General features: G+C 36.3%; 1 protein-coding gene across 1 annotated transcript in view; it reads left to right on the top strand.

The window, feature by feature from the left end:
- LOC148945810 (transducin beta-like protein 2) overlaps window positions 1-14,894 on the top strand; it is a 208,088-nt gene that overhangs the window by 169,163 nt on the left and 24,031 nt on the right. Inside the window, exons 5-6 of the mRNA XM_089098105.1 lie at window positions 2,529-2,714; window positions 7,176-7,358. Coding sequence (XP_088954231.1) covers window positions 2,529-2,714; window positions 7,176-7,358 — 369 coding nt within the window. The remainder of the gene's footprint in view (window positions 1-2,528; window positions 2,715-7,175; window positions 7,359-14,894) is intronic.

Genomic DNA, 14,894 nt, shown 5'->3' on the forward strand with positions numbered 1-14,894 from the left:
CCGTAATCGGGTTTTAACACATTAATTCTCGATTTGATTTAACAATACTTGATCAATAACTTATTGCTCACATCAGAATAAAACAGCATAAATCGTTCCATTATCCGAAATGGGGTTGAGTCAATGTCACCAATGCTTTGGTAAAATGAAAATTCCTGCAGCTACCCAGAGTAGTACTTGTGTCCGTCATATTGTCCCATCTAGTATGCGATTATTTATTATATAGTTTAAAATTTGTATTTGAAAATGTGCTAGCCGTTGCAAATCTTTAGGATATTAAATAAAAAAAAAGTTTTTTAAACTGAAAGTAAGGAGCGACATTAAAACTTAAAACGACCAGAAATTATTCTGTATATGAAAGGGGTGTCCCTTCCTCAACGCCCCGCTCTTTACGCTAAAGTTTTTTGTTGTTTAAAAAAGTAGAGTTCTGATAAAAAGCCAAACTTTAGCGTAAAGAGTGGGGCGTTGAGGAGGAGACAGGCCCTTTCAGATACAGAATAATTTCTGTTCGTTCTAAGTTTTAATGTCGCTTTTATTTTGGCTCACCGTCATTGAATAAGTAAACAAAATTTGCATACAAATTTTACTTTTCTTTTCCTAAATGGTTGTCTCTAAATTTGGTTCTGACGTAATTTACAAATTAACTTTCGTAACGAACTTCTATATTCGTATATTTTTCTTTTGGCAAAAAATACAAAGTTGCAGATATTTGCAGATATGAGCTTGAAACCTATGTAATAGGGTTTTCTGATACGCTGAATCTGACGGTGTGATTTTCATTAAATTGTTTTCACTTTTAGGGGATGTTTCCCCCTCTTTAAAAAATCAGGTAAATTTTCTCAGGCTCGTAGCCTTTGATGAGTAATACTAAACTTAATAAAATTTATATATTTAGAATCAGCATTATAAGCCCATTCTTTTGATACATTTATTGACATTAAAGTTCCGTTTTTAAAAGTTTCGATTAGGCCTACTATTGAGCCGTATCGCTTGTTTTTTTTTATTGTTTTTTTTTTATTACGTATATGTTATTACGTATATGAGGGAGTTTTCCCCTTAGTCAATACCACGCTCTTTACGTTAAAAGTTAAAAAAAAATTTAATAATTTCTGTTCATTTTAAGTTCTAATGTTGCTTCTTACTTTCAGTTGAAAAAACTTGTTTTTTAAATTTAATTTCTAATCATTTTTTAAATAATGCTTGGAAATCCGGCGTCCCCTTCATAGAAATGTCCCTTACCCCAAAGAAACATCCTCCACGGAAAGATTCTCCCGAGTAACCCCATCCTCCAGCGCCCCCCCCCCCAACGAGCAAAAAAATCTTCCTGAAAATGTCTGTATACTTCCCAATAACCAATACAATATGTAAGCAATGTAACTTGCAGCCCTTCCCCATGGGAACTGTGGGGGATTAAGTCATCGTAAAAGACATATTTATTAGATTTTCGACTATGCTGAACAAAATAGCTATCTCAAAATTTTAATTGGGTGACTTTGAGAAAAAAAAGAGCGTGGGAGGGGGCCTAATTGCCCCTTAAAAAGGGCACTAGAACTTTTAATTTCCGTTCCAATCAGCCCTCCTACGATATTCTAGGACCACTGGGTCAATACGATCACCCCTGAGGAAAAAAAACAACAACAAACAAATAAACACGCACCCGTGATCTTTCTTCTGGCAAAAAATGCAAAATTCCACATTTTTGTAGATAGGAGCTTGAAACCTCTACAGTAGGGTTTTCTGATACGCTGAATATGATGGTGTGAATTTCATTAAGGTTCTATAACTTTTAAGGGGTCTTTCCTCCTTTTTTCGAAAATCAGCCAAATTTTCTCAGGCGCGTAACTTTTGATGGGTAAGATTAAACTTGATGAAACTTATATATTTGAAATCAGAATTAAAATCTGATTCTTTTGATGTATCTATTGGTACCAAAATTCAGTTTTTTTAGAGTTTCGGTTACCATTGAGCCGGGTCGCTCCTTACTTACAGTTGCCACGAACTGTTTGAAAATCCACTAAGACCAGGGGCCGTTACGGGACGTCTGTGATTATTTATTATATAGTTTAAAATTTGTATTTGGAAATGTGCTAGCCATTGCATATCTTTAGGATAAAGTCTACTAAGACCAGGGGCCGTTACGGGATGTCCGCGATTATTTATTATATAGTTTGAAATTTTTATTTGAAAATGTTCTAGCCATTGCAAAACTTTACGATAAAATCAACTAAGACCAGGGGCCGTTACTGGACGTTTAATTGATTTCGTACGGATAACATTACTGTTGACTACATTGGTAATTTTAAAGCGGATTGAACACGGGAAGTAGGCGTATTCCGTACTACGCTTTCTCCGTTATTATACCAAGGGGATCTTGTATCAGCTTGAGTGAAGTATTATCCCCCTCCCAAATACTCCCATTTAAAATTATCGACTTGGGTATAGCTGTTTGACAATAACTGTTTTAGCAAAATTGAAATATTCAGTAACGGGAACAAAGCCATTCTATTTATCAAAACCTTCTTTTTTAGGCTTTACACCAGATGTGAAAGTGCTTCAAGTGTGTCTTAACAAGTCTGGAGATTTTGAAAAGGTTGTCCGGGCTTTTGAACTGAAAGGACATTCGTCTGGGGTTTTGGGCTTCGACTTCTCAAGCGATACTAGTCGAGCTGTGACAGTTTCGAAAGATAAAACTTGGAGGTTCTATGATGTTCGTGGTAAGTTTCTTCTGCTCAACGTTTTTGAACTAGGGTTCAAGAAAATAGTAAAATTTTTAACAAACCTTGGACGCCCTGGATATTGCCTTGATAATTAATACAGTACTGAAGGAAAATACTTCAATACTATAGTCTCATATCCGCTATCCATGTTGACAAATTAAACCACTGCTTATACTTGACAGTTCTTGACAAATAATTGAATTCTCTGGAAAAGGTTGTCCAGGAAGAAAGCACTACAAATATCGTCCAAAACATCTATTTGCTCTTACAGCAAACGGTCCGAACGACGTTCTATTCGAGTCCTTTTGAATGTCAGTGTTTTGACTTTCGAAACTACAGTTAAAGATAAAAATGTCGAGAAAAATCTGAAATATATAGTCGCTTCAGAAGTTAAAGCAAAATAATTACTAAACAACTGACCCAAAGTAGTGTTGATGACTTGACTCAAGTCCCTCTGTGGGCATGTACATGGTAGCTTGGAGTTTTGAACAAATTATTGTTGAAGATCACTTGGAGGTTTTATGTCGTTTGTGGTAAGATTTTTTACACAAGGTTTCTGGATCAGGATTCAAGAATTTGTTCTTGTAAAATTCTTAAAACGAATCATAAAAATCTTCCAGAGCCATTGATATGATGTCGACGGCTCAGCTGCCGGCTCTTTTTGGAGGGACAGGTAATAAGCTTGCCGCCCAACCCTGTTGCAGATGGGATCGAACCCGGACACCATAGAGACCAATCCACTCTGCGGGTCAATAAAATTCCTAAATTTTCAAAAATTTTCTGAATGTTGTGAACCAAAACTTGTAAAAATTTTCTAAAAATTTAAACGTGGTGCGCATTTTAAATATTTACAAGTTTGAGTAAAAGAGTTCACAACATTCAAAATATTCATAAAATTTTGAAATACGTATATTAAAAGTATTCTTTAGAACCAAAAAATGTATTTTTTCCTGTTCAGTCCATTTTTAAAGCGATGTTTTTTTAGAAGTTTTTTTTTCTATATTCCTTAGTGCAAGGCCATACCCAGGATCTTTTTCGGAGGGCGTTTTAAAAAAAAAAAAAAAAACTAAAGAAAAGCATACAAAATTTGTTTATATCTATCTTTGTTACGTTTTTACGAGTCAGACAAACATTTCATGGGGGGTGGGGGTCAAACACCCTAGCCCCCCTCCCCCCTCTGGGCACGGCTTTGCCTTAGTGTCTATTCAAGCATTAAATCTATGGTTCACTCCTTCACAATTTATGGCACTCAAACAAACAGGATACAAGAGTAAAGAAAACACAGCCGGTTTGAGTACTTGACAGTCTACAAGAAAAATAAATTAATATCCATTGGTGTCAGTTAGGGGAGGGGGGGTTAAATTTCGCCTTGAATTACCTGACATCCTGGATTTCAAAACCTAGATTTTGTTAATACCTTTTTTTATATTTTTTTTTTTTTTGAAAAATGGCATATTTCGGTAATTTCATAGAAAAAATTGGTACTTGTTAATTATTCAGAACACACTCAAGAATTTTAATCTGAATGTAAGATCTGAGAAAACCGGTTTCATAGCCATAAAGACAAGTGACAGGTGGCAGAACGCATTGGACTTATATAATTTGGGCTATATATTTGCACATTAGGGGTGGTGGGTGGGATAAAGTATAGCGGGTCTGCATGCAAAATATGTTGGCTGCAATTATTCTGCATATTATGAACTAGGAATTGTTTTCTAACTTCACGCTTTTCAAATACTTTACCGACCCCCCCCCCCCTAAAGTACAAACATACAGCCCAAATTATATAAGTCCAATGCATTCTGTCACCCATCACTTGTCTTTATGGCTATGAAACCGGTTTTCTCAGATCTTACATTCAGATTAAAATTCTTGAGTGTGTTCTGAATAATTAACAAGTACCAAAAAATCACCTCCGCCCCAAGAATTTGAAATATAAATTGTTGCCCCCACCCCACTTAATTTCGGTAAATTGGTGCCACTGCTAATATCTTGTTAATATCTGTTGACAGTAAATGATAATTATACATAGCAGGAAAATGTAAATTCCTGAAATACTTTGATAATGAGAGGGATTTTGATGATTATCTTAATAAGATAAATTTTGAAATAGCAACACAAAATAACGTTGAAAAATCGATAGAAAGGTTTCCAAAACTTGGTTGTTTAGTATCAGCAGTAACCTTGTAGTGCTTACTAGTATCAAGGAAGTCTTAAATGATCAGTGATTGCCACGTTGAAACTAGCACAAAAATTTAAACCGGTAAAATGCGTTATTATAGCTCTTTATCGTCCTGAGGTGACGCAGTGGGTTAGATCTCAGCTAGGTAAAACCAGACTTAGATTTTGATCTCACTTGTAGCAATACACTGCAGGGCCGACACAAGGAACTTAGTAGTCAAGACGCGTCGATAATCGAATACATACATACCCATACATAGCTCTTTTTATCAAGCTTATTAGAACTTAGAATTTAATACTATGCTCTATTATGGGATTACTATGCCGTTGAAAGGGAACGACCTTAATCGCTCGCCAGAATACCTCCTTCCATCCCTCCAAAGGGGACAAATTTGTCACAGAACCCCGGAGGCGCAATTATGCTATAAGGTGCTATCTCTTATCAGGTTGATTGTCATAGAACTATTGTTTCTGTCGTATTGCATGTTGTATGTTTTTTTATGTCATTGAAAGAATCCAGTCACGTAAAAAATTAACATTTTTCACGAAACCAGCTTCTCTCAAGTGGTGATTTGATGTTATTTTTCAAATATAATGTAAAGTTCAGGATTTAGTGTTATTCTTTTATTTTAGTGTTATTTAAGGGTTTTTGTGTTTATGTAGTGTTTATTAAGTGTTGTTTTGGTGTTATTCTTTTGTAAACATTTTTTTTTGTATAGACTATACCCCTACTGTTATTATTTGATCTCTAATCCGGGAGGGGGGGGCATAGTTGGAGCCAATGTTCCCAAATCAAGTGTGAATGACAGTGAAAACTGAAAAATGAGCCATATAGTACCATAAAGGCAGAGATATACTAAAGGAAACTAAAGCGTTTCTCTGGATGCTAGAATTGTGCAGGCTTATCTTAGTTTTGACAATATTTTTGAAGAAACTATATTTCAGCTGGGGGGTGAGCTGGGGTTAGGGGGGAGGGTAACTTTGTTTTGTTAGGCTGGACAGTTGCCCAGCCTAAAACAGGAAACATATATGAACAAGAAAAACCCTACTGCTACCACCACAACTGCCACCACAGGCTTAATGGCTTAATGCTGGTCTATTTCTCTAAATTGACATGTCGCTCTGTAAAGAGAAATGAAAACAGAGAGATCAGGAAAGAGTTGAGGTGCATTTTAAGCATAAAGAGCTGAGGTGCATTTTAAGCATAAAGAGTTAAGGTGCGTTTTAAGCATAAAGAGCTGAAGTGCATTTTAAGCATTAAGAGCTGAGGTGCATTTTAAGAATAAAGAGTTAAGGTGCGTTTTAAGCATAAAGAGCTGAAGTGCATTTTAAGCATAAAGAGCTGAGGTGCATTTTAAGCATAAAGAGTTAAGGTGCGTTTTAAGCATAAAGAGCTGAAGTGCATTTTAAGCATAAAGAGCTGAGGTGCATTTTAAGTATAAAGATTTAAGGTGCGTTTTAAGCATAAAGAGCTAAAGTGCATTTTAAGCATAAAGAGCTGAGGTGCATTTTAAGTATATGCCTCCAAAAATTATAACCAACAAAAAAATAAACTTTTAAAGGTCTTAGGATAAAATAAAACGTATGATATGCGGGAATTGATTTAGCTGCATAGGTTTGAGGTTAAAAAAACAGGCTGTCTTAGTTACCATAGTGCCATATATTTTAGTTTGTTTATTACAACAAGGCTCAAAACTTTGATGTGCATTGATGTAAACAATGTATCGATATGCATTTGATATGTGATCTACTAAACATAGAAAGCCGAAACAAGTAACTTGAGAAAAAAGAGGTTGAGCTGAGAAATGTCTGCTTTAGAACGTAAAAGCTGTTTTTGCTGTATAGTTTTTTTTTTTAGAAATCTGAAACAATGATAAAAAATGTTTTTTTTTACAGGGTTGTGCTGAGGTCATCTTACATTTCGTCTTACTGATTGAACTCCTTGAAAATCCTGATAAAACTGTCCATAAAACCCATAGTGATACATGTCTGTTAAACGAAACACACTCAAGTAATTAGAGTTGGTTAGGGATTAGCTTAGATTAGGGGTTAGGCATTTAATATAATGCGTTCTGGGCGGCCTGCTTTCCATAATTCTTTGTTGTATTTTCCATAATTTTTTTTGGTATATTTCATTAGGATTAACCTAACTTCGCTTCTTGGATGTGTTTCGTTTAACAGACAAGTACCCCCATAGTTTTGAGCTCAGATTAATAAAACAATTCTGAGTTTTTGCGAATTTTTTTTTGCGACTAAGTATATCATATTAAATTTTAGTTGAATTCGAGAAAGGACAAGAGCCTTACCTTCTAAAGACAGGCGAGTGGCCTTTTGCTGATCTTCCTACACAAGTTGCACTGTCTCCTGATGCCCGCTCTATCGCCATCAGCAATGGAACCAAGATTTACAATTATGACACGGTAACTGGGACCAATCACGGAACTCTGGATGTGCACAATGGTAAGCACAAACGGGTCAATAAGAATCGAATTCAGTTTGCCCATTGATTAAATGTTTGTTGGGTATTTCGTCAGGTTCGTCGAGGTTGATTATTTGTATTTGAAACGGGAACGCTTTCTGGAGTCGAGAGTAAGCATTTCAGACTCTGGTTAAAATTGGTTTTCCGACAGCATTGATAAAACTGACAGGATCAGATATCGGACAATGGTACTCCAGATTTCGGAGATTTTTGTCCGAAGCGGATGCTAAATTACCTTTCAAGTACTGTTGAATCGGACAGTTGTTTATTTGTTAAAATTGTTGAAGAGAAAAATGAGCGATTTTCGTGCATATTAGAGCGTTTTTGCTGAAGGGTACGTAAATATTTTCCCATTCCCTTTTTTGCTTGTTGTGTGGGTTTAACTAAATATTAAGGAAAGTAAGGTTCTAGAAGCGATTATTTATTCTGTGTAATGTTATAGGAGCGAAGCTCTGTGATTAGTCACATTCGATAGCAACTTGGGCTTCTATAGGACGTTTTATTTCAAGTTTTTGCCTCAAAACGGGTTTATTTAGATAATGCTAGTCCAAAATTAAATTACTGGTCCAAAGTTAAATCCCTTTTGTGCATAGATTTTTTAAGACGGGTGAATCATTTTTGGAATAATTTTTTGATTGAAAATGGAAAAAAGACAAAATAACACTTTTGATTCATCCAATACAGTACCTGTGATTTCTATCTTTGATGTTCAGTTTAATTTATGTTTACTCTAGAAATATATTCTTCAAAATTTAGTGGTGAAAAATTTGTCTTTTTTCAATCTTTTCAAAGAAAAAATTGAAAAAAGGCATTTATCAATGAAAGTACCCCCAAAAACGGTTTTATTTGAAATGTAGGGTTGGGAGAAAACAGAAAAAATGTGAAGGTGATTTTCTTTCCGTAAGGGCAGAATACCCCCGACGTACCGAGCCTTGAAGCAATTATTTTGTCTCAATTTCCTCTAACGCTGCCAAGGTAACAACTCAAGCGTCGGTTTGTTGTCATTGGCAGCATTACAACCTTTGCTCTACTTTCGGGGTGTTACAAGGTTCAATGCTCGATTCTATGCCACGATCTGTATGGTTTTGGGACACTGGTGATGCAAACACAGAGTGCGCCTTTTTGCAATTTTCTGGAAATTGGATAAGTTGAATAATGTATTGAAGTTTTGTATTTAAATACTTTTGAATTGGTTTTAGGCACATGAGCTAGTCTCTTAATGTGGGTTTGAATAAAAAGCTTTTACCGTAAATGTCAACACCACAAAGTAGCATCGTGAGCAGAGCTTCATCTAGGATTTGTGTTTGGGGAGGTTTTTTTTTTTGGGGGGGGGGGGTATAAAATCTTATAAAACGCATCAAAAATCGTTTATATGCATTGTGTTACGTTTTTACGAGTCAGATAAACATTTTTTGGGGGAGGGGAGAATTCAAATACCATAACACCTCTGGATTCAGCCTTGATCGTCAGCCATCAAAATTTAATCAATTCATATTAGAGAACTTTCACAACCATGAGAACTTTCACAACCATGAGTGTCTTAAAAAAGTAGAAAAATCTGTGAACTCAATTTTAAATGGAAATTACCTCCTTATGCCATTATTCACTTTTAACACTTAGTGGGTGCGAATTTCAAAAATAAGGAACGTGTGAATTTAGCAGAAGATGAGCCAAAAAATACTCAATTTAAATTTAAAAAACTCAATTTAAATTTAAAAATACCCGCTTGAATGCTCCTCTTCTCAGTCCCCTTTGAAAGCGGAAAAAAGAAAAAGAGTTTCGAAAACTTGGTAAAGGAAAAAATCATTCAAATAGAAAGCTGATTCGTTAACGATAGTCATGGAGCCCCAGCAAGTGTATCCTGATTGCTGTAGCTAGAGAAAAGAACTACCATTGATTGACATTCAACCAGGGCTTTTCTTAGGGGGGGGGACGCAAAATAAGTTGATCCGATAAACTTGCGTTAGGGGCAAGTTTATTTAACGCAAACTTGCGCTAATTAAGCAAATTACACTACTTTAGACCATGTTAGGGGGGGGGGGGCGCCCCCGTTGCCCACCCCCTGGATCGACCACTGCATTCAACAGTGTAAAAACAATAATGGAATGAGTAAAATTATGTAAGATTATTACCTTATTATCTTGCTATCAAACAGGAATGAAAAGAAATATGTATATCGTTGAATATGATTTTGTGCTGATGCTGATTTTTATGGTGCTGTTTCAAATTCATCAAGATTAATGTTACCCATCAAAAGATACGAGCCTGAGAAAATATGTCCCATTTTCGAAAAAGGGGGAATACCCCCCAAAAAGACAAGCACTTTTAATGGGATAATCTCACCATTAGGTTCAGCATATCAGAGGACTACTGCAGAGGTTTCAAGCTCCTATCTAAAAAATTTTCCCAGAAGAAATATCACGGATGCGTGTTTATTTGTATTTTTTTTTTTTTACGGGGGCGATCATGTCAAAGCGAGTGTCCTAGAACATTGGGAGAAGGCTCATTAGAACGGAAATTAAAAGCTATAGTACCCTTTTTAAGTTACCTAAAAGATTTTGCTAAGTGTTTTCTGCCATGTTGTAGCACAAAACTACAATTTTGCCCCAAGGAGGGATTAAGTTGCTATCGATTAAAAACTCTGAGATAGCCACTGGATTAAAAGAATCAAAAAATTATATGTTGAGCGTCCCACTTGCAGAGGATTTAACGCCGCATGGTGGCACATTCATTCCTGAAAAGTCACATAGTCCAAACAAGATAAGCTGTTAATTTGGATATCTTAATCCTTGGTTTAACTAAAATGGATTCACTTTATTTTTCATGAAATTATAGATGTATAGTTGCACATCAGTGTATTGAAGGAGATGCTTGGGTTTATTGTGTTGGAGGGCGTGGGGGCAGATGCTTAAAAGAGTGCATTTCTGTGCCAAGTTGTCTAAATCGCCTTCAGACAAAAGCTAAAGCGAGATGGGCCGAACATTTTGAGAACTTGCTTAACCGAGATAGAGTTGCAGGCAAAAAATATAGAGGAAAATGAAAAAGTTTGTGATACCTTGGATGTGAAGGAAGATTTGTTTTGTGAGGAGGAATTAGAAACAGTACTAAAAGGATTAAAGAACAATAAGGCTCCAGGTGCTGATAGGGTAGTAAATGAGTTTCTTAAATATGGTGGCTCTGAGGTTAGAAATAAGTTATTGAAGATTATGAATATGATTTTTGAAAAAGGGGAAGTACCTAACGATTTTAGGAAAACCTTAATTAAGTCACTCTATAAAAAAGGTGATAAGAGTGAGTGTGGTACTTATCGTGGCATTAGTCTGGCCTCTTTAAGTAACTAACTGCTTGATAATAGGATACTTTTTAAACTGAGAGATGCCGCAGAAAAAGTTATAAGAGATCAACCGTGTGGTTTTACAGAAGGTAGAGGATCTGTCGGCCAAATTTTCACTCTTGGGTTAATAGTTGAGAAAGGCCTAATTTTTCAAAGACCTTTGGTCCTCAGTTTTATAGATTATGAGCAAGCGTTCGATTCTGTTGATAGAGGAGCTTTAGTAAAGTTTTTATCCTTGTATGGTATACCAGACAAATACATTAAAGGGATTAGAGCTATGTACGAGAATAACAATGCTGCGGTTAAGGTAGGAAATGAGTTTAGCAGCTGGTTTTGTATTAAATCATGAGTTAAGCAGGGTTGTGTTCTATCCCCCTTTATAAGGATTATTTTGATGGAATTTGTCTTAATGAGCACAGGAAAGGCAATGGGAGACCACGGAATCAAATGGGGAGGAAAAAGTCTCCTAGACTTGGATTATGCTGATGATTTAAGCATCCTAGATGAAAGTTTGAGCAAAATGAATGAAGTTTTAGAGGTTTTGCGAGTTCAGGGTGCTAGAATTGGTTTGAAAATTAATGTTAGGAAGACTAAGTCACTAAGTCTAGGAATAAGTGAAGATTAAAAGTTGATATTGGTTAATGAAAATATTTATCAGGTTCTAAGTTTCAATTAAATTGTTAGTATTATTAGTAAAGATGTTGGGAGCAGTGAAGATGTTAAAATTAGAATAGCCAAGGCTCAGGGTGTTTTTTCACAGTTAAAAAAAGTCTGGAAGAATAGGAAGACAAGTATGCAAACCAAGATTAGAATCTTAGAAGCTACAGTGATGACAGTGGTCAAACATGGCTCTGAAACATGGGCGCTCAAAGAAGCAGATGAAGATTTGCTAGATGTTTTCCAGAGAAATTGCTTAAGGATTGTTCTGGATACCCGGCTGACTGACCGTATTTCAAACAATAGGCTATACGAAAAATGTGGCTCAATACCGCTCTCTAGGGCTATAATGAAAGAAAGGTTGAGGTGGTTAGGGCATGTTGTGCGGATGAAGGATGACAGATTGCAGAAGATTGTTCTTTTTGGCCAACCGTCTAGAGATGAACGAAGAGCAGGTCGTCCTCGTTTTAGGTGGGTGGACGTCATAGAAAAAAATTTAAAGAAAGTTGGAACTTCGTGGACGGATGCAAGAAGGGAGGCTTTGGATAGATTGGGATGGAGGAGGATCATGTGTAGCTGTGTTGGCCTCAGGCAGCTTGGTGCTGCGATGAGTTGTTAGTAGTAGTAGTAACACCCCTTCTACGCCCACCTCCCTAAACACATCCAATAAAAATTTTGAGATAGCGATTTTGTTCAGCGTAGTTGATTTCAAGATATAAATTATGTTTTTGAGGAGGACACTCCCCCACAGCCCTCAGGGCAAGGGTTGTAAGTTATGCCCTGGGGGCATGTAAGGTTTTTATAGAAAGCTTTGTCGTAGAAACTTCATAAAGAGCTCATTCGATTGGAAATTCAAAGGGCAGAGCCCTTTTTAAGGTCGAAAGTGATTGAAGGACAACTAACCCCCCTCTCACACCCACCTTTTCCCCAAACACATCCAATCAAAATTTTGAGATAGCCATTTTGTTCAACGTAGTTGAAAATTCTGGAAATTAGTTCTTTGAGGATGATACCCCCCCCCCCATAGCCCTCAGGGCAAGGGTTATAAGTTATGTCCTGGGCGTATTTAAGGTTTTTATAGAAAGTGTTGTTGTAGAAATTTCAAAAAGGGCTCATTTGACCGGAAATTGAAATGGCTAATGCCCTTTTTAATAGTCGAAAGTGATTGGAAGGCAACTAACGCCCACCATTTCCCAAACACATCCAATTAAAATTTTGAGATAGCGATTTTGTTCAGCATAGTTGATTCCCAGATAGAAATTATGTTTTTGAGGAGGACACTCCTCCACAGCTTTCAGGGCAAAGGTTGTAAGTTATGCACTGGGGGCATATAAGGTTTTTACAGAAAGCTTTGTCGTAGAAACTTCATAAAGGGCTCATTAGATTGGAAATTCAAAGGGCTAGTGCCCTTTTGAAGGTCGAAAGTGACTGGAGGACAACTAAACCCCCTCTCACGCCTACCTTTTCCCCAAACACATCCAATCAAAATTTTGAGATAGCCATTTTGTTCAACGTAGTTGTAAATTCTGGAAATTAGGTCTTTGAGGATGATAAACCCCCTATAGCCCTCAGGGCAAGGGTTGTAAGTTATGCCCTGGGTGCATATAAGGTTTTTATAGAAAGTTTTGTCGTAGAAACTTCAAGAAGGGCTCATTCGATTGGAAATTCAAAGGCCTAGTGTCCTTGTTAAGGTCGTAAGTGATTGGAGAGCAATTAACCCCCCTCTTAGGCCCACCTTTTCCCCAAACACATCCAATCAAATTTTGAGATATCCATTTTGTTCATCGTAGTTGAAAGTCCTGGAGATTAGGTCTTTGAAGATGACAACCCCCCCCCCCCACGTTCCTCAGGGCAAGGGCTGTAAGTTATGCCCTTGGGGCATATAAGGTTTTTATAGAAAGCGTTGTCGCAGAAACTTCAAAAAAAGCTCATTTGATCGGGAGTTGAAATGGCTAGTGCTCTAATTAATAGTCGAAAGTGATTTGAGTGTAACTAACTCCCCTCTCATGCCCACCTTTTCCCCAAACACATCCAATCAAAATTTTTAGATACCCATATTGTTCAACGTAATTAATATATATATATATATATATATATATATATATATATATATATATATATATATATATATATATATATATATATATATACATATTTATGTATATATATATACATATTTATGTATATATATATATATATATATATATATATATATATATATATATATATATATATATATATATATATATATATATATATATTGTGTGTGTGTGTGTGTGTGTATATATATATATATATATATATATATATATATATATATATATATATATATATATATATATATATATATATATATATATATATATATATATATATATGTATATAGCTTTTGAAATTACGTCTTTGAGGATAATAACCCCTCAGAGCCCTCGGAGCAAGGGTTGAAAGTTATGCCCTGGGGACATTTAAGGTTTTTGTAAATAGTAATGTTGTAGAAACTTCAAAAAGGGCTCATTCGATTGGGAACTAGAAGGGCTTGTGCCCTTTTTAATAGTGGAAAGTGATTGGAGGATAACAAACATCCCTCTCACACCCACCGTTTCCCCAAACACATCCAATCAAAATTTTGAGATAGCCGTTTTGTTCGGAGAAGCCAAAAAGTCCGAAAATTCCGTTTTTGAGGATGACACTCCCCCACAGCCCCCAGGCCAAGCGTTGTAAGTTGTGTCTCTGGGACATACAAGGTTTTTTTTTTATAGAAATCGTTGTTTTAGAAACTTTCAAAAGGAATCATTCGAATGGAAATTGAAATGGCTAGTGCCTTTTTTCATAGTCGAAAATGATTGGATGGCAAGTAACCCCCCTCTCACGCCCACCATTTCCCGAAACACATCCAGTAAAAATTTTTCAGTTAGCCATGTCGTTCAACGTAGTTAAAAGTCCTGGGAATTATATCTTTGAGGATGACAACCCCCTCAGAGCCCTAGGGACGAGGATTATTAGTTATACCCCGGGGCGACAAATGTTTTTATAGAAAGCGTTGTCGAAGAAACTTCAAAAAGGGCTCATTCGATTGGTTATTGAAAGGGCTAGTGCCCTTTTTTAATGATTAGAAGTGATTGGAGAGCAACTAACCCCCCTCTCACGCCCACCATTTCCCCAAAAACATCAAATAAACATTTTGAGATAGCAATTTTCTTCAACGTAGTTGAAAGTTCTGGAAATTAGGTCTTCCCCCACCCCTCAGCCCTCAGGGCAAGGGTTGTAAGTTATGCTTTGCGGGCATATAAGGTTTTTTTGAAAGTGTTGTCGTAGAAACTTAAAAAGGGCTCATTCGATTGGAAATTAAAAGGGCTAGTGCCTTTTAAATAGTTGAAAGTGGTTGGAGAGCAACTAACGCTCTCATGCCCATCATTTCCCCAAACACATCCAATCAAAATTTTGAGATAGCCATTTTGTTTAACGTGTTTGACAAAACTTTGCTTGACATTTTCAAACAGTTCGGGAGCGACCTGGCTCAATAGCA

The sequence above is a fragment of the Artemia sp. Qi Xiang Cuo genome, chromosome 12 (assembly GCF_049724085.1).
Source record: "Artemia sp. Qi Xiang Cuo chromosome 12, ASM4972408v1, whole genome shotgun sequence".
In the NCBI taxonomy this organism is placed as follows: Eukaryota; Metazoa; Arthropoda; class Branchiopoda; order Anostraca; family Artemiidae; genus Artemia; species Artemia sp. Qi Xiang Cuo.